General features: G+C 41.2%; 1 protein-coding gene across 2 annotated transcripts in view; it reads left to right on the top strand.

Moving 5' to 3' along the window:
- Positions 1–21,718, top strand: part of BCR (BCR activator of RhoGEF and GTPase) — a 99,293-nt gene that overhangs the window by 40,617 nt on the left and 36,958 nt on the right. For both annotated transcript variants that reach the window (XM_042865538.1, XM_042865540.1), the window contains exons 2-5: positions 5,486–5,670; positions 15,627–15,731; positions 16,237–16,422; positions 20,315–20,422. In XM_042865538.1, the coding sequence (XP_042721472.1) occupies positions 5,486–5,670; positions 15,627–15,731; positions 16,237–16,422; positions 20,315–20,422 (584 nt within the window). The remainder of the gene's footprint in view (positions 1–5,485; positions 5,671–15,626; positions 15,732–16,236; positions 16,423–20,314; positions 20,423–21,718) is intronic.

The following is a 21,718-nucleotide window of genomic DNA, read 5'->3' on the forward strand; positions in this document are numbered from 1 at the left end:
CCCCCCCCCCCCCCCCCTTCCCATACCTGGTTTTCATTCTAGGACAAGTTCCTGATATAGGTAGACAGTATAATTGTTAGTGGATCTCAGCTTTGTGCTAAAGCGTGTGTGCACTGCTTCTGGTTTTGCAGATGATGATTCAGATGATGTCAAGAAAATGAGCAAAATGCTCAGTTTTCCATAGTTTAACATTTTTATACTTTAGAATGTGCTGCTGCATTCCCTAGGCAACTGCATTCACAGCCCGTCCACATAAATGTACTTCTACATGTGCTTAGCACTGGGAATGAATCCCTGATCCTTCTCCAAGCAGCCTGGCCAGGGCCAGCACTAAGAAATATGATGACATGAACCTGCATTGTTTATCACCAAGCAAATGGTGGTATGTAAAAGCTGGAGCTAAGTTTGGGAGATCACATTAATTTGAAGGTTACAAAAGCAACCAGTCAACCAAAAAAAAACTAACAAGGATTGCACAAAAGTTATTTGTCCCCAAAGCAGCCATGTTAGAATCCAGGAATTGACCAAACTTCTGCTTAAAGGAAGCCTCCATCAGTGCTTTGCTAATACATTGTTTTCAGCTGCTGTACAAGCTTTAGGTATGCCTATCCTGTGACCACTATGCCTATGTAACCTTTTAGTTGGGATTTCTGTGCCATGAACTGGATCAGAGAGCTGATCCAGCTTAGAAGGGAATTGTGGAAGATGTTTTTCTTTGAGCTGACTGAGTTCTTTATCTGGGCCATAGCCACGTGTGGGGCTGTGTGTAACTGAGGGGATAAAAGGGAAAGGGTCATGCTGTGGTTTATGGTTTGGTGGTGGAAACCTTAGACCCTTCTTGCTGCCAAGATTTTGCATTATCAAACTGTGGCCTTGCACATTCCTTGGTATAGAAATGCACGGCTGGAGCATGCAGACTGGTTTAACACTCTTCTGCTGTGCAGCTGCAGGAATGTTTTTGGAGTGAGTATAGACATTGCAAACTTGTGCTAGCCTTGGTACTGTTTACAATGAAGCCACAGTGATGTGGGGCTTTGGCATAAACCGGCTTCCCCACCCCCTTCAGGATTCTCTGTATTTACTTAGGCAGGCAGGTCTGAGCTGCTGTGGCTTCGCCGCTCTTTTAGTGGGATTAGCTGGGGCACAGCTAGCTTGGAAGCTTCTCTGCATGCTGCTGTTAAGCCTCTCAAGCAGCTATGGATGTTGTGATGCTGTGAACGTATGACACTCGAGTCACCGTGTGGCCCAAACGATTAGATGCAACTAGTCTTTTTAATTTTGAAGTTAGTTTCTTTTTCCCTTCGTGCTGGCAAGGCAGTTCTCTGTTTTGGTCTCATACTCTCAAAGAATGCAGCAGGAGGGGGATAGGCAGCAGGACAAGACTGCTGCGCAGTCACTGAGTGTAAGGAAGTTTGTAGCTAACTGCAGGTTTGTTAGGTTGCTCTTTTCTCCCAGCCAGGAGAAATTTGATGCTGTGAGGAAGAGGGAGTAGTTTAGAAGAGGTAAGGAACAGAAAAGCAAAAGAAAAGAATGTTGAGTTTGAGCACGGCAAACTGAAATGAAGGCTTGGGGAGGTGAGGGGATGGAAGCAATAACTGAAGAAGAGGATGTGGGGCAGGTTCCTAAAGATGGGAACAAAGCAAGGCCAGGAAGGTTACTGTCATCAGAACCAAAAGGTGGAAGTAACCGTTTGAGTGCGTGCAAAACTGATGAAAAACCTTTGTAGCCCCCAAGTAGTTGATTGCAAATGATGATGTGCTGGTGCAGAGTGGAGTACTGTAAGGGAATATTGGAGGGCCAGTGGCAGAAATAGCTGCTGTTTAGTGGTGAGAGGGCACATTTGGTCAGTCACAGCTGCCAGACTTTCTTATGAGGGTAGGGGACAGGGACTTTTACAAGCTGCCAAAAGAGAAAAGCTGCTGCTGGTGAGGGAAGCTTGAGCATTTTGTTGCTCATTGTCCTCATGCAGAGGACAAGCCTCTGTGGGGTTAAATGGCCACATGGCTAAGCCAGGTCCCTGTGCCCAAAGCAACACTGGTGCTTTGCTCCCTGAGATTGCTTACATCTACAGGAGGGTCACCCAGAGCAGCTAGGGATGTCCAATGAGCTCCTGGCTCCAATCTCTTTGCTGTAGTCGTTCTGCTGCCAGGTAGAGCCTGAACAGCCTGTGCAGAGTTGTGCCTGCCTGTAGGAGATCCAAATAACCTAGTTTCCCTAGCAACAGCGGTCTCTTTAATCACAGAGATGCGAGCCTACCTCTGTTATTAGTGTTAGGGCTTGCTTGGTGTATCTCGCTAGAGTAATACTTTGCTTCTGTTGGAATAAATGGCGGAATAAAAGCAAGAAGGTCTGTCTGCCTCAGAGATAATTAAAAATCTCCATGGGTGGATTTCAGTGCTGTATGAAACAATAATAGGAAGAAGAGGGATTATAACTGTTTCTAAGCTTTTTGAATGTGTTACAGATACTACAGATACAGTATCAAAGCTTTAAATTCTGTGTGGGGCTTTCTCTGCACGTATCTTGTGGCAGTCTGTAACACTGATGGGCTGGCTCTTCATTCCTAGCTGAGAGGTCTTATTTTCGTTTTCATGCATGGAAAGACAAAGTGAATGATGCAAAGGTAAACTGAATTTTTATGCAGTGCTGGGAATAAATCTCTTCTTCCTAACCTAAGTCTTCCATCTTCCTTTCCTTTCGAATGATGATTTCCCTGTGTAGCAGGAGACAAAAAGTGTTGTGGAAATCAGAAATACAAAGCCTACTTCTTAGTAGGAGAAAGTGAGGAAAGTGAAAATACTGTGATTCCCTGCAAGCCTTTCTGCTGATATATACCATATGGAGTTTATTTCTCCATTAACAGAAAGGGAGCAAACCATACAGTTAGAAAGCAAGCACTGGGAGTAAAGAAATATTCCTGCTTTCATTTCTGCACGGCAAATGAGTCTTGTTACTGCATGTGTGCAGGAGAAACTGGTTTGAATAGGAGTTTGAAGAAATTCTTCCTTGATCAAAGACATGAAGCTGACATAAGCACCCTGTACTGATGTTCCTCTGTGGATAAAGCAAGTGTTAAATTGTCAGCAGTGTTTTTCAGGCTTCTTGGGTTAGAAAGCTGCAGGAGGGATAATTCAATGGAAATCAGGTATTTGCATTCCTCCAGTGAATTTGCCTGGTGTTACATTTTTATTTTTATTTTTTTAATGACATAAATATTGTAGAGGTGGAAGGAAGAAGGATTGTCTTCAACATAAAATTCTAATTTCTGGAGTCAGCATGGTCCCTAATCATGCCTTGTGACCACATAGAAGACCAGTCATCTTGCACGTTGTGGAGGTTATTCCTGTTGATTTCTTTCCTTGCCTGTTTGAGAATTGGAACACAAAGGCCATGATATCTTCTCTTCTGCATTCTTTTAGCTAAAGGGCTCCTGACAATTCAAGCATGAGATCTGTGATTTGTTTGGCTTGCTGATATGTGGGCATTATCCAACTTATCTGAAATCTCTTTTGTTTGTGCCTGATCATCCTTACTTTAGCACCTCTATTTCAAGCCTCCATTTACCAAATTAACTTAATAGGATAAGTTCTAAACAACTAAGAAAATCTGGAAAGTCTCTGACATCTCAATAAAAGTCCACCCCAGCAAATACGTACTGTTTCTTTTCTTTTTTTCCCTTCCTCTCCCATTCCCATTCCTGTGGTCTTGCACAATCTAAAAGTCCTTTGAGAAACTGAGGGCCTGAGCACAAGGTAATACCATGAGAGAGTGGGTGACATAAAACTCTCTGAGCTTGTTAAAATAATATTGCCATGGTCACTCAGCAGCCTGAAGGCCACATACACAGCAGTTATTTAGCGGGGTGGTATTTGCTACAAATTGAGACAGAGGCTCACTTCTACAGTGAGTTTATTGTTAGGTTTTTGGTATATTGTTTGCATAAATTCCCTGGACTGGCTCTCCCTCCTGAATAAACCGCATGGATCAAGTTTTATTCTGTTTCACACAAAGTTCACATCCTTTGCTGGCATGAGTCATGCTTTAACTGAGTTTACTGTGAAGGAGGAAAGTGGGCTTTAAAATGTTACTCCTCCACCCTGCCTTGGTGATGTATAACAGGATTATTAGTATGCTTGGCAGCTGCTGCTTATTATTTTTACAGAACCTAGATATGTGAAAACAAGTACAAACTAGTTCTACAAGTAAAGGTTGAGTTCCAGTGTGAATTTAATGCAAATTTTTGAACTTTTTAAGACCAAAAACAAACAAACAAAATCCTTGTTTATGGCTTTGTCTTCTGTAAGGCTTGCCTGCTACAGCAGAAGTGGATCTAGCTTGTCTGCCTTGAGTTATTCCTCAGTTTGGGGAGAAGAGTGAAAATGGATGACTTGTAACTGAAAGCAGCAGATTTCTGCCATGGCCTGGGCATGGCTATCACTGCTCACACTTCTGTACGCTGACAGGTGAAAATGCTTCACATGTGAAGTATGAGCAACATGCAAAGTTGCTTCCATCCTCCTTTGGGCATGATGGATGTGATTCTTTGGCACTGTGCAGAAAGCAAATGTTCATCCTCTGTGTGTATTTGTGCAGAGAGGTAAAAGACCTTTTAACTTACAGCACAGGGAGCTGTTCTGTTCAGTGTGTGTCCTCAGTACAGGTTTTTGCAGAAACAGTAGAAAAGATACCAGAATCAATTTTACTACTCATTTTTCCTGCAGAAATTCATTGATACCTCATAAAAATTCAAATGTGGTGTGAAGAATCAAATTAACCATGTTATTTTTATTTTTGTGGGGTACTGGAGAGAAGGAGGGTGATTGTTTATTTGCTTAGGGAATTAGAATGGAGGAGGAAGGCAGCCAATAGAAGACGGACTCTTAGAGTTTTGTTTTGGCAGCAGGCCTGTTCACTTGACATGTACGACCTTTCTTTCCTAGTCCTCTTGTTCCTAGTCTGAAGAGAATTACAGAACCACTGAATCTTTTAGATTGAAAAAGACCTTCAAGATCACCAAGTCCAACTGTTCATTTTCTGAGCTATGTATTATTGATGATTGCTAAACCTTCAGGGGCATCATCTGTTCATTTCCACAGAAAAATAAGAACAGCAGAGGCTGCTATCCCAGCCCACTGCATTGATAGACTCAGACTGTGTGACTTGTATGAAGCCTGTACAAGTATTTATCTTAATGCTAATACTTTGAAGCAAAACTTGGAGGAAAGAGCTGCAATCTCATGAACACCAATGTTAGATATTAGAAAGGACTTTGCCTTTTAGGACTTAAAATGATCAAAATGAATGTTTGGTGACATGAGCTTAATTAAATTCATGCTTCCACTTGATCTGTATTTAACTATCACTGATTCTGTGATTACTTATCAGTAAACTAAATAGCTGGGACATCAACAGTGCTGTGGTTGACCAGCCTGTTTCATATCCAGTTTGGCTCTGACCAGACAGATTTTTCTCCCGTGTTTTGCAGATGCTTCATTCAGTGGCACACCACCCAGCTATGCGTATGATGCAGACCGTGCTGAAGAACAGAGGCGACATCATGATATGATGCCCTACATCGATGACTCGCCATCGTCTTCCCCCCATCTCAGTTCCAAGAGTCGAGGCAGCAGAGACACCCTGTCTTCAGGGTCTCTGGAATCTACAAAATCAGTGAGTTCTTTCCTGCCTTTTTGGGGTCAATCACACCTTGTAAAGTTGGAAGGAGTAGACTGCTTTAAGGGGGAGGGGGGCTGCCAGAATGGTAAGACAGGTTAGTTGATACAGTATCAGTCATGTGCTACTATATTGTATATTTGATGTTAAATTGAGACTTCTGACTGATGTTCAAGCTAAATTTCAGAAATAAGTGTTCTGGGTATTTTTTTTTACTCATTTTTAACTCATTTTTTCACACTTTGAATGTATTGAAGAAAAGGGATGCTTAAATGCTGCTAAGAGGTCTCTAAATACCAGATGTTTTGGAAGTGGGGATACTGGACCAGAGCTTCCTAAAGTATAGGTGCATTTGGGGGCCTGTGTTCATTGTGTGCGTCTGTTTATGTGGGTTGTCATTGCCTTACACAAGGAAAATTAATTAATTTTGGGTACTTTGAAGGCTTTGATAAGGTATCTGGAATATACAGACCATTTCTTTTGCTCTATGGAAGTGGAATTATGGAGAATTAACACTGTCAGCTCTAAACTGGAGTGACTTGTGTGGGAGATGGATGTTCATAAAAACTTTTACTGTTTACTAAATGCATAACCATATAATCTCTTCTGAGCTTTTTATCTTATCAGAATTGACTGAGTAGCTTGATTTGTGTTTTCTGTGTGGCCATTCAGGCTATTTTGCATTATTTTTGCTTCAGGGGCATGGCTATTGTTTAGAACTTGATGGTTTTTTTTTTGTTGTGTATTGCATTTTTTATCTTATAGAGAATCTGCCACTTGCTTTGGTAAATAGCTATCGACTGCTCTCTTTAGTCAGAAATCTCTTACATTTATCTTGATCTGTTTGCCTTTGAACTGTAGTTTGCCGTTTTTATCCTTTTGCTTTCAAAATTGCAGGGCACTTCCATGCCAAACTGGTGTTTCTGTGAAAATCTTTGTCATCTGCAGATTTTTGGTTTCCCCAGTTCATTCATAAAAATACTTGGTAGCACAAAAACAGCTCTTAGTTTCTTCCTACTCTATTTCTAAGACAGTGTAGCCAACCAGCCTTGAATTCTCAATTTGCAAATGACACTTTGAAATCTGTCATTTAAGTTGTTTAATTTGTGTTGACTTTGTATTGTTCTGTCCTATTAATCAAAGTGTCATGGGAGAAGATGAGGGGTATTTTACAGGTATCAGTATACATGTAAATCAACACTTTTATCAGACAGTTTTATGTATTTTATATCAAAATTATTTCCAGAGTTTGACAAGTTCCACAAACCATTGCTTTTAGCATTGATTTTATCCATCCTTCTATCATTCTTTCTTGGTTAGTGTCACATCATGCGTTTCCTTGCTTCTCCCAGGATGAATGTTAGATTATAAAGACTGCTTGAAAGTGTTCTTGTTCTTCTCCTCAAGGTCTCTTAAAGCATTATCAAGTTCATTTACTGTTGATCGTTGTATTTTATTTGAATATAGTGTATGGAATCTAGCTAGCTGCTTCTGCTTTAGCCTGTTAACTCTGAGATGCTTGTTTTCCTAATTGCTTGGGATGAGAACTCCTGTGATATCCAAGAGCCTTTTGAATGGAGAAATGATCATTAATAATTTCAAAAGCTCCAAGAATATTTTGATATTGGGTTGAGATTTTCAGGTTATGTTTCTTAGGTTAAAAGGAAAATGCAATTTGACATCATATGGCTGAGTCAAAGAACCCACTGTCACATTGTTTGTAGCTGGAGGCCTGGAAGAGAAACAGCCAAATGTTTCATCTTAGTCTTGATTTATTTGAATATCATCTCATAAGCATTTAAAAGTAGATAATTTAGTGTTGTCCTAACAATACTAGAAGACTGCCTTTTAAAAAGGTAATACTTATAACCAGCTGCTTTCTTCTCTCTGACTATAAAAAGATTTTTTTATTGTTTCCAAAAAATGCAGGGATACTGAGACAGATTAAACTTAAAATAATGAACTTCAACTGCTTCAGCTGATCATGGCTGCAGTTAGTCCACAACTGACAATACTATCTATGAATGGAGGTCCACAACAGGGAGGAAGAAATTAGTTTATAAATGGCTATGCTATTTCCTAAGCAAGTTAAACTTTGACACAAGTTGTTAGATGAGTTTTACTATAATTATGTTTTCAGCTGTAGTGGAAAAGACATCAGTAACAAAATTAAGTGTCATGTACTTTGCTCGTTGCAGTGTATTTAAACCATGTTGGATCAGACCCCTGAAATACCAGGATGCAAGTCTTTTTTTTTTTTCCCCTCACTACACCTCATTAGCTGAAAACACGTCTGTGAGCTTGCTTGTATAGTCGTCCCTTCTTCTGGCTTCTTACGTGCCTGCAGTTATTTAGATTATCATGGCCAGAGTCTAGAAATCAACAGTTACTGTATATAGCAACATGACAGTTGTTGTATACATACTGCTTTCTCAAAATATTACATTTGTAAGGTTGTTTAAAGGTTAAAGAACTACTGACTATGCAGTCCTGCCTTGTGCAGATAGCCTTGAGTCTTTATAATTAATTTCAATTACACAATTGCCCTATTTTTTGTATAGTTTTTTCTGTGTTATTTAGTGCATGTAACAAGTAATACTCACTGGATTCAGTATTTTATTGCTCTGTATATGTGGGACGTTTTAAACTTAGTTCTGAGTACACAAGTACTCATTTCCTTTGGACATGACCATTAATTCCAAATACTATTGGAATGCTATGCAGGCCTTAATTATCCCTGCAGTGTCCTGTGAGATAAGAAGATACCATGTCCACTTATCACAGGTAATGAAGGCAGAGAGATTATAAGAAGTGCATCTGCTCATTTTGAGTCCTTAATGTGAGATGTCTGATGTTATACAAAACCAGCTTCTAACTTTTAATGTGTTCTTCGCGTTCAAAGAGGAATTCCTTTAATTTCACTTGCAACCAAGGGCTAACAGCACTTCAGTCAGACACCCAGATGAAAAGCATGCAAACAACGATGTACTTTTTTTAATGTGATCATGGCCAATTCATTTAGCATCACAGACTCGGCAGCATTCTGATGTTGTTCATTGGCCTTATTCGTCAGAACAGTCTTTCTTTTGGAGATCAGATCATTGATATCTGAACATTGAGGGCATTGTTCTTTGACATATTCTTATGTCAAAGGGATTTATATATATATATTTTTACCAACTGACTAAATGCTTCTGTCTTCTGACAGAGGCTGTAGTGTTCGGTTGGGTGGCGTGGCAGGCTGGCCTCCATTTGGTTACCTAGCCAACGTAGAGAAGATGCAGAGGGACAAAGCAGTGTCTTGTTCCAAAAGAAACCAAGAGGATACCTCCTGAGCTACATGTGGAGGGGCTTTATGTTCCTCAGCCTGGGAGGTGACAGACTCCCAGCACCTCATGTCCTTTGTTCAGGAAGTGAGGGCCACAAGCTGACTTCCAGAAGGCTGCTGTTCTTCTCAATCTTTGTCGCTTTGGATCAGTTTCTCAATTCCCTCTTCTGCTTACATCATCTAAGTAGACTAAAAGATGTTGACTGCTCTGCATTCAAACTGTACAAATTCAACTGCATTTTATGTATTTCTATTTCACTTGCTTTGTGTCCATCACTCAAACATATGCTCCTATCCAAAGAGGGTGATGAGGGATGCCATCCTTAGTTTTATCTTTCATTGAAGGAGGATGTAAATGAGGGCATTTTTGATGTGCATCTCAACATCCCAACTCATCATTTTTGTAGTAAGGAGGCCTTAAAAGATGTTTGCATTGAGCAGTCCAGGTTGTACCCCTCTTCTGGCTCTTCCAGAATCTCATGCTGAGATGTGGAAGCATGTCTTGGCATAAAGCCAGCGTTTTTGCCAGACTTTGTTGCTCTGAAGCAAACCTACAAGGGAAAGATGAAAAGGGAAGAGAAGGGAAAAATAAATATAAGTTGTTTATTTAAGTTGAAAGCTATATAATTTTTTCCAAACAGTTAATTATTATTGAACTTTCCAAAAATTCTGGAAGCTTTTGGAAAACGTCAAGACAAATGTTTGCCAAATGAGACACAACTGGTAAGTCCAGAAGGTGTCAGAGGGTTTAATGGGTAGTATTAATTCAGACTCTTAGAGTACAAAGAGCAAGAATGCTTCTGTTCTATGCATAAAGTCAAAGAAAGAGGTGGATAGCTATGTAGGGTAGGACAGAGGAAGACGATAGCACCCTTCTCTAGAGGAGAGTTTAGAGCTTGGGGTAGGTAGTTTGTTTGAGGATAAAGGCACTGAGAGAATATAGGAAGCTTCAGTCCTGAGGATCCCATTGCTACTACTCGTGTGGGAAAAGATTAGAGCAATGGAGAGGGTAAAGGTGAGAAGGCCTTTCAAAGATCAGCTTGCCAACGAAGACAGGCTCTAAGACATGGTTGGATTTAAGATTACTGGGCTCTGGAGATGGGAGCAGGACAGTCTCCCACCTGAAAATGATAGCAGTCACTCTTCTAGAGATTAAGAGATGATTTTTTTTTTTAATTGAATATATTTTTTACCAAAATGGTTTTCCAGTTTTTGTATGCATCGCTCCCTGAGAGCAGGAGTGCTGAAGCTGAGCAGCTAGTTCCTAGTAAGAACATGCTTAGCACCTTGATTTTTTAATCAAAATTTAAAGTGCTTCAACAAAATTAAAATGCTGCTCCTCTGAATACTGTGCAATGTTAAATTGTTCTTTAATGAAAAGATAATAATACAAATATGTAGAGTCTATCTTTTGTTGTTTGCTCTGTTGTTTTCCAGTTGAAAACAACAGTTCCAGGCTCTGGCTCCCCAGACCATGGAGAGGAATGAAAACTGGCATGTCTATGTAAGCTTCCTGTCAGGACCTGTCTGGAGCAGAACAGTCAAATTTTGCTTCATCTGACTTTTTTATTTGTGAAATACAAGGGATGTGTACTGTTTATCCTCCTGAAGTTGAGTTCTGACAAACTGGGAAAGCACAGGAGGATGAGGGGCAGAAAAATTGACCTCTGAATCCACATTAATAAATGAGATCACTTGTCTTACAGCTCTGCTTAGTACTTCTGTTGTCAGCTTTTCCTGTGCTCTCCAACATTTCCAAATCCTTCTCCTTTCTCCCTCTTGATATTTGTTATTTACTTATTTATTTTAATTTAATGCTGCATTTTTCTCACTATCTCCAGCAGATGCAACTCTTTCTTCTCCAATTCTGTGTTGCCGGAGGGCTCTGCCTGGATGTACAGCCCTTCCTGAGGAGAGCTGGCACATCAATACTGATGTTATAAAGAATGTTGGCTCCTGTCCCTGCTCCTTCCCCTGCAAGGAGCATGATTGGATTGACTGCAGAATTTTCCCTGCCTAATATCACCTAGACAATAGGACACCTCCAGGCTGCTTGGCAGATGCTTTCAGAGATATTTAAACTTTAAAGATTAAAATGAATGTTTTTTTCTCCTTCATAGGGTGTTAGCTTGTCTGTGAGATTCTGAGCTGCCCTTACGGGAAACCTCTCCTTTGAACACGTTCATTGCACAACATGAACACGCTGTACCAAAGGAAGGTCTGGAGAGTTAAAGTGCCTTTCATACGCCCACTTTGAAGCACTGGTTTTCTTTACAAAGCTGTTCTGGCAGCAACCACTTGGCCAAATCTTACACATGGTGGTTTCTAGATTCTTAATCTCTATTCTTTTAACATTTGCAATAAAGCAATTATTGCTGTTAATTTAAATAACAACCACAAACCTCTGAGCTCTTTAAAAAGAGTCGAGAAGAGCTGAACTTGTCTAATCCTTGGAGCTGGTGAATCTCAGGTTTGCTGTAATTGAATACAACAAGCAGTGCCAACCTGCTTAGTAAACTAGAGTACTTAGGCTGACAAGCTGTAAACACATTCAAAACAGCCATGGCTTCAGGCCAGCGTATGCACGCTCTCTTGTGTCTTTAATGCTATTATCCACTCTGACTGGCCTTGATTCAGGTTGCAAAATTTTATTTATGATTGTGTTTGGTTTTAAAATCATTGGAATAGCAAGATGCACCACCCAGTTGAGAATAAAACAGCAAAACAAAGTGTGAAATACCCGTGAAACTTCCTTTACGTTGTCTTCCATCTTCCCTCCCTGTATTATATATATATTAGTAGTTCACTGAGGGTGGGAGCACAGCACTGATTTCTAGCTTGCTTTGTTGAGAGCTGGCTGCTTCTTGGATGCTCACAGCTCCTACAGAACACAGACAGGAATGCTGTGGCTGCTCCCCTAGTAGAGTTTTATAAAACAGATTTATTCCTAAACCTGTGGATAGAGAGACAATCAAAAGGTGGAAGGCCAAGGGGGAAGGGCTAGAAATGGATGCTTGAGTCAAAAAGGTAGGGATAAAATCAGAACATGAAATACTAGCTAGGCTTGTACTAGTCAAGAACAGGCTAACCAGGGCAGGTAGGAAGCCTGGGATGCACTGCTGACCACCTGGAATTCTCTGCTTGGTGGTTAGAGTTTGCCAGCATGGGCTGCTCCCACATCCTGCTGAGAACATCCCGTCTGCACACAGGTGAATTAATAGGTGTATTTTCCCCAGCTAATGTGATCTTCTGGATGTAGTATCAGCTCCCTGCTTTGCCACAAACTGCTTGGAGATTTCAGACTGCTTCCTGTCTGAGTAAGGGAAGTGAGTACCCAGCCTCCCCCTGAACTGGTGTACATCTGGGTGATGCCTCTTGGGCCCAGAATATTCCCTCTCTTAACTGCTGTTCTCCCTGGAGCACAGAAACAGAGCAGTCAGTGAGACTTTGTGGTTACAAGGTTGCTCTTGGTTCCCCTTCCTTCAGATACGGCCAAAGCAGAAATTGCCCTTGGTGCTGCATGCATGATGCTTTTGTGTGCTCTAAGACGAGAGCAGGACATCATTGCAGTATCTTTGCTTGCTAATTGCTCTGATTTGAGTGTGCAGGTGAGCTTGTTTCCAATTCTGTAAGCAAGAAATATTGTGATACCAAATAATAAACTTGTTTCTCCCTGATTTTGGCACTAGCTCCTAATGAATTTCTTGGTCACTGTGCAAGTTTCATGACAAGAATAACTTAAAAGCACCCTGGGGCTGCTTTCCAGACGTTCTACAGCAAGAGCAGCTCCTTGGTGCATCAGATGATGTTGTCAGAAGAGGCCATGCCCAGCAGGAGGCTCATGTTGGGCTCTGCTTCTCAGGGAGAAATACAGAGTGGCAGCACAATGGAGGCAGCAGCATGGTGTCCTATTGATCCCTGACAGCAGCAGGAGATCATTTCTTCACATTTGAGGAATCTTTGTGTAAATTGAAGGTATTGCATTGGCAACCTTGCGGTGTGCTCTGCGACTGTTGGATAAAATCCCTCGTGAGTTTCCTCAGCAAGTGCTGCACTGTAGCTTAAAGCAGCTAGGCCCTGTTCAGGCTGGCTGGATCTGAGGCTGTCGTTTTGTAAGCATCATACTTGGAAAATGCTCCTATAAAAAGAGTTAGGACAATACTGTGGGCTTCTCAATGTGACCTTGTGTTAATGGCCAGGAAGGAGAGCCTGTAGTGTGTCCTGGGAGATGTTTGTCTCCCTGAAAGCAAATCTCTTTGAGAGGAAATTAACATTCAGGCAGAAAGTGCTGTCTCTGTCAGCTGATGCCCAGCAAGAACAGGCTTATAAATTAAAGCTTTTATTTGTGAAGAGGAAAGCTGTTTTCAGTGCTATAATGAAAACTGTTGTGTCACAGTTGTGATGGGGAAGTTTGAATCATTTAAGCTACTTGTCATGGTGTGGTGCTCCTCACAGATGTTACAAACATACCCAGCTGGTTTTTAAGCACCCACCTCCTCTAAGAGAACCTGCTAGACATAATTGTAGTGTTGTGTCAACACTGACCAGTTACTTCATCCTCAGGAGTGGGGACTTTGGAACACTGTCAGTTGTTTTTCGGTGCTTCTCTACTGCATTTTTCTTTTGTAAATGTGCTAAGAAATCTTTGGAAACCCAAAGATTACTGTTCGTCTTGCATTAAGGCTCCCAGGAGGCAGCTAGATGCCTCTTTAAGTGAAAGAAATCTTCACCAAACATCTTGGTGCTGTCTTTCTGGGTTGCATGCGTGTGCCATGCCTAACAGTGGTGTCTGAGCAGCTATCCACGTGCTACCACTACAAAAACTTTAAGGATCAGTCATAGTGTTAACGATTTCTGTTTGAGCTGTAAGAAACGTCATATAGGTGCACAAAAATGTGTTGCAGTGTTTCTTTGTTCCTGTCCTCACGTAGTTACTTCGTCACTGGTGTTTTTCTTAAATCTTCTGCGTCTGAATGCTGAACTCTGAGTTCCTGGTTTCTCTGAGATGCCCTTTCAAGGTTTTAAAAGGCACCGTGGTTCTTAATGAACCTTGCTGAAAGGTGGGCTGTAAAGACCAATGTTTTCCATGTTGTACACGATGTGCACGTACATTTTACTCTTATGCTTAGAACTGCTTCTGTCTGTCACCTTCCTTTAAGAGGTGTTAGCAGTATTTGACACCTCACAAAATTTTTATAAAGTATTGCTGCAAAGCCTTTTAGCCTAGAAAATAGCTTATGAAATATAACGAAAGCATTCAAAAATCAGGGTTGTTATTGATGACACTGAGTCCAAAAATACCTGGGAGCGTGAGGATCCATTTCTTTCTTAGCATGGTGCGTGGGCTCCAAGCTGCACTTAATGCGATAGCTGCTGTAAGCTTACCTGTAACCAAGGTACATCTCTCATAATGAACCTCGTATCTACATTTGCAGGGCTCAGAGCATAGGACTCCAAGTAGAGCTATTTAAAATCAGCTGTAGACGGGCTTTATGTTCAGTCAATAGAGTGGAACACACTGTTAATGTTTCCTAATCCTCCTCCTGCTGAAATCAATAGCCAAAGATTCCTGTAGGTATTAACAGGAGTAGGATGGAGTCCCTAACAGTCTGCCCAAAGCCCTTAGAAGTATTTACCTATTTACTTTTTTAGATCTAACGATTGTCTCTGCTCTTAGAGTTTTTTAACAACAATACAAGGGTGCAAAAATAGGAATTTTGTTTGTTTGTTTTTTAGGCAGTCATTCACAGAAATAAAAAGTTGAAAATGACATTCTGTAAGAAGTGATGCTGGTGGTGTGTCATTATTTATAACCTCCACTGTTTGGCTTTCCTTTTTTTGTTTTCTTCAGAATTTATGGGGATGCTCCATTTTGTCAGGTCAAACGTTTGTCAATGATAACTGCAATGTAGAAAAGAGAATGTCACTTCTCTTAAAACATGATGGCTAACTTTGGTGTTTGCCCATGAATGTATTTATTCTTCTCTCTTTTTTTCCCCAGTTGTTTTGGTTAAGAACTGCTTTATGGAATTCCAATAAGAAAACCAGCATGTGCAATCCAAGCAGTGCTGATTATTCAGACTTTTAACTAAAAATAGACCTTGTGCAAGCTGGCAGTGAAAATAACTTGGTGAATAGTAAAGAGTGGGAGAAAGAACAGCCATCTTAACAGCAATGGCAGGCTGTTTCTGCTCTATATTCATGTGCATCTGTGTAGAAAGAGGGAAAGTGATCCTGTCTGTGTAGGGAAACACATGGCTTTGGAGCAGAATCGTAGAGAATTCTCATGGGAGGAGAGAATGAACTGCACATAACCAAAGGTCCCTACAATTTGTTTAGAATAATAGATTTTTGAATCTTAAAGTTTTAAGTTCTGATTTATGTGAAGAAACCCAGGCACCAAAGATAGATGACTAAAAACTAACATCTATAAATGAGTGCCATCAGTTTCTGGTGAATAAAAATTTTTCTTTGGTGTTTCTATGTCTAGAATCTTGACACTAAACACAAGTTGTTTTTTATCAGCCTGTAAGTAAATAAAATCCTCCTCACCCCCTCCATTCTCATTCTCTTTTTTTTTTTTTTTTTTTTTTCTTCTTCTCCTCACTTAACAACTTCTTTATAGAGTGAGCTAGATCTGGAGAAAGGCCTGGAGATGAGAAAATGGGTCTTGTCAGGAATCCTGGCCAGTGAGGAAACCTATCTGAGCCACTTGGAGGCTCTGCTGCTGGTAAGCACTGCTCCATTTCCACCACCAGTACTGCTATTGTTTGCTGCTACTTCCATCCAAAATTGCCCAGAACTTCACACACCTTGATTGTCAGTTGCTCAGTGCAAAAGGTACCTGTTGGCCACTTCTCTAGTCAAGAGAAAGAAGCCAAAGGAAAGGACTGGGTATGGCACAACCCAGGAGATATTAATCTGATAGCGTGCAGGAACGCTGTCTGTATTCAGTGCTAATTATTAGACACACTTCTCTACAGTTGGACAGAGATTGAGGAAACTGAGTGCGAAGTGATTTTAATCACGCTATTAATATCGGGAAGATCCACATACCAGAGGTGGCTGATCTCCATGAGAGAATTTGCTAATTCCTAGCTTTCAGCAGTTGTGTGAATGCAAATATCACTTACTAACAGGCTGTAAAACAACTCTTTGGAAGTATGTTTTGTCATGTGGCAAGGGTGAATGTACTTGGCTTGCATGGTAATGGTTTCCTTCATCTCTCGTTTCAGCCTATGAAGCCTTTGAAAGCAGCTGCCACCACGTCTCAGCCTGTGCTGACTAGTCAGCAGATTGAGACCATATTCTTCAAAGTGCCTGAGCTCTATGAGATCCACAAAGAATTCTATGATGGACTCTTTCCCCGAGTGCAGCAGTGGAGTCACCAGCAACGTGTTGGAGACCTCTTCCAAAAGCTGGTGAGTTGACTGCAGTCACCAGAGCTTCTCTTACCTCTCGTTCATCTCACGTGTGCTGCTACAGCTTCTTCTGGTGACTTTGCATGGACTAAAGGGATGGAAACCTGTCCCTGGAGTGAATGACAAGTTTCTAGCTTTGCCTCACTGTGGGAAAAAATGGCTCTTGTTAATTACAGACTCCAAAAAGTTACGATATTAATACAAATACAGTTTTACAGAAATGTTGAATCTCAGGCTGTCTGCAGCATCATCAAACTATTTACTTTACAGGAAGATTGAGGAATGACAGTGTTTGTTCTCTCTCTTTCTCTTTTTACTAAGTCTTTTAACACCAAAAGATAAGTATTTCTCCTTATTGCTGAGCTCCCTCACATGTATTTCCCTTTTCTCTATGGTGCTTTGCATCTACATTTTTTTATGGTGGTTGCCTTTAGCTTTGCTTTTCTAGCACTGTAGTGACTTTGATATTCCCCTTGCAGCTGAGATGATACAGTCAGCCTGATACTGAGACTTCTCCAAGCAGCCTCAACAAAATTCTCAGGCCAAAGTCATGTAAAGCATATTCCTAAGGCTGATTTAAAATTGCAAACTTTCTGAGTCTGATGAAAAATTGTTTGCATTCTAGGAGATTCCTTTGGCCTCTTTTGCCTCTCCCCTAGTGCATACAGAGAGCAAAGGGATTAAAAGGGCTGTTTTTTCCTTTTAGAAAAGAAAAGAATCTCTGCATTCCTGAGGTGCCTCTGATTCTCAGGGTAGGAGTGACATTCCAGTGAGGGGTTTATTGGATGGAGAGTGCTCTTTTCCAGGGTCACTCAATTGTTAGCAGCTGTGTAGCCCAGTACCAGCACCACTGCCTGTGGAGCAGGGGGAGAAGGGCCTGGAAGGGGATGTTTTCCATGCATGCTGACAGATCAAGATGAAAATATGGGAATCTGCTTTCCACTGCCAGCATGTTTTAGCCAGAAGGGGTCAAGTTGATATCTTGGCCAGTAGCTCTGCATATGCAATTTAAGCATCTGGTTTAAGAAGACAAAACCAATTGCTTCTGGTTGCTGAAGCAAAGATAGACATAGGTTGTTCTGAAAGTAATGCCTCCTGTTTATTTCCATGAAAGCTCCTGCTTCGTATGCACTCCCCTGTCAGATGCCTTTCTGTCAGAATGCCCCTCTGCTCTGGCTGTTGCACAGCAACAAGATGTAACAGAATATTGTTGGGAAGGTTCAACCTCTGCAGCTATTTAGGTCTTTGTTTAAGACCATTTCTTGCTGATGGTGGTTACAGGCCCTTCTGTGGCATTCTCATTTTTATCTTCCCTTGATTCTTGGGAATTTGTAACAGAATTTATTAGTATTGGAAGCAAACAAATTGATCTGGTGCAGGCAACTGAGCTAGCTTAGTGGTTTTGGATTCTGATGGTTTGGTACAGATTCAGTGGGAACTGTGAACTGTGCTGCATGAAGTAAAGCTCATCATTTGTGGCAGATGGGAGAGACAGCAAGATCAGCAGGCATTAGAAGATATCTTTACAGGATATACATCAAATCTTCTGGAATAGATTGTTTAGTTGTGGTTGTGTTATGCAATTTGTTGATAAAGGCTGGAATCCTTGCTATTATCCTGAGGTCTCTGTGAACATAAATCTTCTTGAACATCTTATAAAATAAAGCAATGTGGGTTGAAGTTAGTGCATGTCACAAGTTCCAGAATTTCATGTGGTCTGGCACAAATAATCATCCATTTGCAGTGCCAGTGGCTGTTATTCCACCTTTTTCACAGAATTACAGAATGGATACAGAGGTCAGAAGGGACTTCTGGAGGTCATCTCTTCCAGCCTCCCTGCTCAAGGAAGGCCAGCAAAGCCTCCCAGAGCAGACTGCAAAGGACTGTGTCCGAGAGGCTTTGGAATATCTCCAAGGATGGAGGCTGAACAACCTCTGTGGGCATCTTGTTCTGATGCTCAGTCACCTGCACAGTAAAGAAGTGCTTCCTGATATTCAGGCAGAACCTCCTGTGTTCCAATTAGTGCCCTTTGCCTCTTGGTCTGTCACTGGATGAGTTTTCCTGTTGAAACTAAGGAAAAGAAGGGGGAAAAAAATCAACATCAACAATGAAAGCCATCAAGAATGTGGGATTGAAATGAGCTTCTCATGTTTATGGAATATTTTATACAGTTTTTAGAAATAAATATTTGGCAAATATTGTCTCTAATAGTTTTCAAGAATGGAAAACTTTTCACCAAAAAACAATTAGTTTTGCCAAAGTTTATTTAGTTTTCATTATGCTCTTTTTAATTAAAAAAGGAAAAACTCAAACTAGCATAAAAACTTGGGGAGCATTATTGGAAGATCAGTTTTTAATGGAAGCAATGTTTTAATGACAGCATCTGTAGGGAAGAAAAACAAAGCTTATAGAGCCTGTTCAGGAGTAGCAGGAAATGAAAGAGCCACGCTATAATGGAGAAACTCTAAAGCTCTGCCTTGTCATCTGGCATCATCCAAACCTGAGTGTCATAAGCCCTGCAAATGAGCAGTAATTCTGACAGCTACTTCTTCAGGGATTTGTGCCCCACTGGCAGCTGGGACTGAGTCACTTCTGGCAAAATGGGCACAGTCTCTTTCAGCTTCAGTCATAAGCATGTTTTATGGTATGAGAGTTTAGACTTGGGCAGCCTGGTCTGGTATGAAATGGGGAGGTTGGTGGCCCTGCATTTGGCAGGGGGGTTGGAGATTCATGATCCTTGAGGTCCCTTCCAACCCTGGCCATTCTGTGATTCTGTGACCAGTACCCAGTCTTTCAGTAAAATCTGCCATAGAGAATAGTCTTTGTTAGCTAACACTAACATTTGCTGCAGCAAATGCTCTCCATGCAGTGCCTTTTTCTCATCCGTTATCTCTTGCATAAAGCTCCAGAGAGAATGGAGAACAGTGGTTATGGGAGAGCCAGAGAGGAAAAGAGCACTGTCTGTGAGAATGTTCACTGCTCTGCCTGTTGTACCTCTTGGGCAAAAGGGAGCTGTAGAAGTGATAGGGTAAATGCAAGCTTTTCTGGTAACAGGCTTCTTTCAAATTGAGTCTTTTACAGCACCCCACCTATTGGCTCACTGCTGACCACGCATTTGAGAGCACGTTCAAACTGTGAGGTGTTTACAGCACAGCCTGTGCTGCTCCGCAACATAAAGACTGCTCTGCGATCCAGACAAGCTTGGAAGCTACCCATGGATTTCCTGAGCTGGATCTTTTGTTCTCTGGCACAAATATGGCTGCAGTTAATAAGTCAGAAAATGGGCTCAGTGATGATAGTGGCTCATTACTGGACTCTGCTCCATCTTCACCTGGACCTAAGTGCTGCAGTCAGTGTCTTCACAGACAGATTGTGCTGAATTTCTGCTACGTTTTCAGCATCTTCTGTCCTTACTACAATGTTTTCTGATGCATATATAGTTTAATATCTGGGCTTGTTTTAGTGTGACCAGTATGTGTGCAAAAGCTCCAGCTAGTAGCTTACTGGGGTCACATTTGTGCTGTTTGGCTGAATCATTCCTGTCTGATTCATATTTTGTGGCAACCATCCAGCAGTTCCAGTTACATCAATGAGCTAAAATATTAATAGATACTAATCTGGCAGTTCAGAAGGGAAAAATAGATGGCAGTAATAAAGATGTGTCATCCTCACAGGCCAGTAAGTGAATCTGTTCAGGATATTTGGAGTTAGGTGTATGGAAGACCTGCCCTGGTTAAGCTTTTAACAGGTTAGAGATGTCTTTCTGGGCCTGCTCAGTATTCCCTGTGATTCTTTGTTGTGAAGGAACATGACCTGATCATTAGATACTCAGTCTGGCCATCCCAAACTCGTCTTCCTCAGCATTTATTTGATTTTGTTTTGCTTCCTGCAGGCCAGCCAGCTGGGAGTGTACCGGGCCTTTGTGGATAACTATGAAGTTGCCATGGAGACAGCAGAGAAATGCTGCCAAGCCAATGCTCAGTTTGCTGAAATCTCTGAGGTAATGTCACGGTATTCAGACACATGAGCCATCTGAATCTGACTAATACCCTGCAGTGTCACTTATCTATTCTCCAACACTCTTTGCAGCCCTGACTTCTGGAGGAGTTATGAGCTCCCTTAGACTCACTGCTTCAGCTTGGATTCTTACAATGATTTATATTTTGGGCTAGTAGAGGTTATCCTATACACTGCCTTTATGTGCTGTCCCTACCCAGGAAATCTTGTAACAACTGACATTCCTGTGAGCTTTTCAGCTCTGTGCCACCTGCATGCATTTCTAGAGGGAAAGTTGTTATTTGAGCTTCCCAAATATTGCTCTTCGCAATGATTATGCTGACCGCATGTAAAAAAAGCCATCTTTAATGGCTTGCATTATGTCTACCATGGAATTGCAGGCTTCCCTGGTTTGGAGAAGAGGACAGAAAATTCTGTTTAAAATGGCAAGTGTATTAAGTGTAATGTAGATTATTTACCAGCTGCTCTGATTTCCTCAAAGGGGAGTACTTTGTGTCAAAATGCTTTAAAGAACATCCCAGGCCACCAGCTTTGCCTGCAGTGCTTCTTAACTGTTTGCATTGCAGTGATCATGTCTTGAAAAACTCAGTTGCCAAGAAAATGTGAACTTCATATCTGTATCCTTAAAAACAAGCAAATAAATAATCAGACCTGAATAATACTATGGTGTTTATTGCTCTGAAAAAGCTACTGAGTACATTCAACGTTGTTGGGATCTGACGTACTACTCAACAGAGTGCAGGTTCTTCTATTTTCTCCTTTACTGACGGTTTCCATTGGGTTCTGATCCTTTGTCTACCACTTCTTTGCTCCTGTGGTGTCCACTTATTAGCAGAGTAGCTTCCTCTGCACTCCCTTTTCTCTCAGTACTGAAATGCCTTCCACAGAGTTTCCCATTTATTAACAGTAGCAAAAAAGAAAAGTCACAGGCATTGTTCCTTTTCTGTTGTGAAAGGCAGCTGACTTCTCCAAGGTCACCTAGCTCTGGGCATAGATAAGTATAATCAGGGGGTGCTAAATCCCAATCCTGTGCTTTATTTATTGGTGGTGTGTACATGCTATGACAATGGCTGCATTGTTGTGGACATGCCTTTCTCTTGCAGGTGATTAAAATTTCTACCATCCCTATGTTGCTGTAGGTGGTTCCCTCTTTTGTTGCTTCTCTATTGATGCGAACTCCTAAGAAATCTGGTTATTATTTGAGATGTGTAGGTGCCTTTGTCACAGCAATGGTGAAATTATCAGGAAAACAAGCATATTTTTTCCTTCATTGATTTGA

The sequence above is a fragment of the Lagopus leucura genome, unplaced genomic scaffold (genome assembly GCF_019238085.1).
Source record: "Lagopus leucura isolate 7727_CA_CO unplaced genomic scaffold, USGS_WTPT01 Super-Scaffold_806, whole genome shotgun sequence".
Lineage (NCBI taxonomy): Eukaryota > Metazoa > Chordata > Aves > Galliformes > Phasianidae > Lagopus > Lagopus leucura.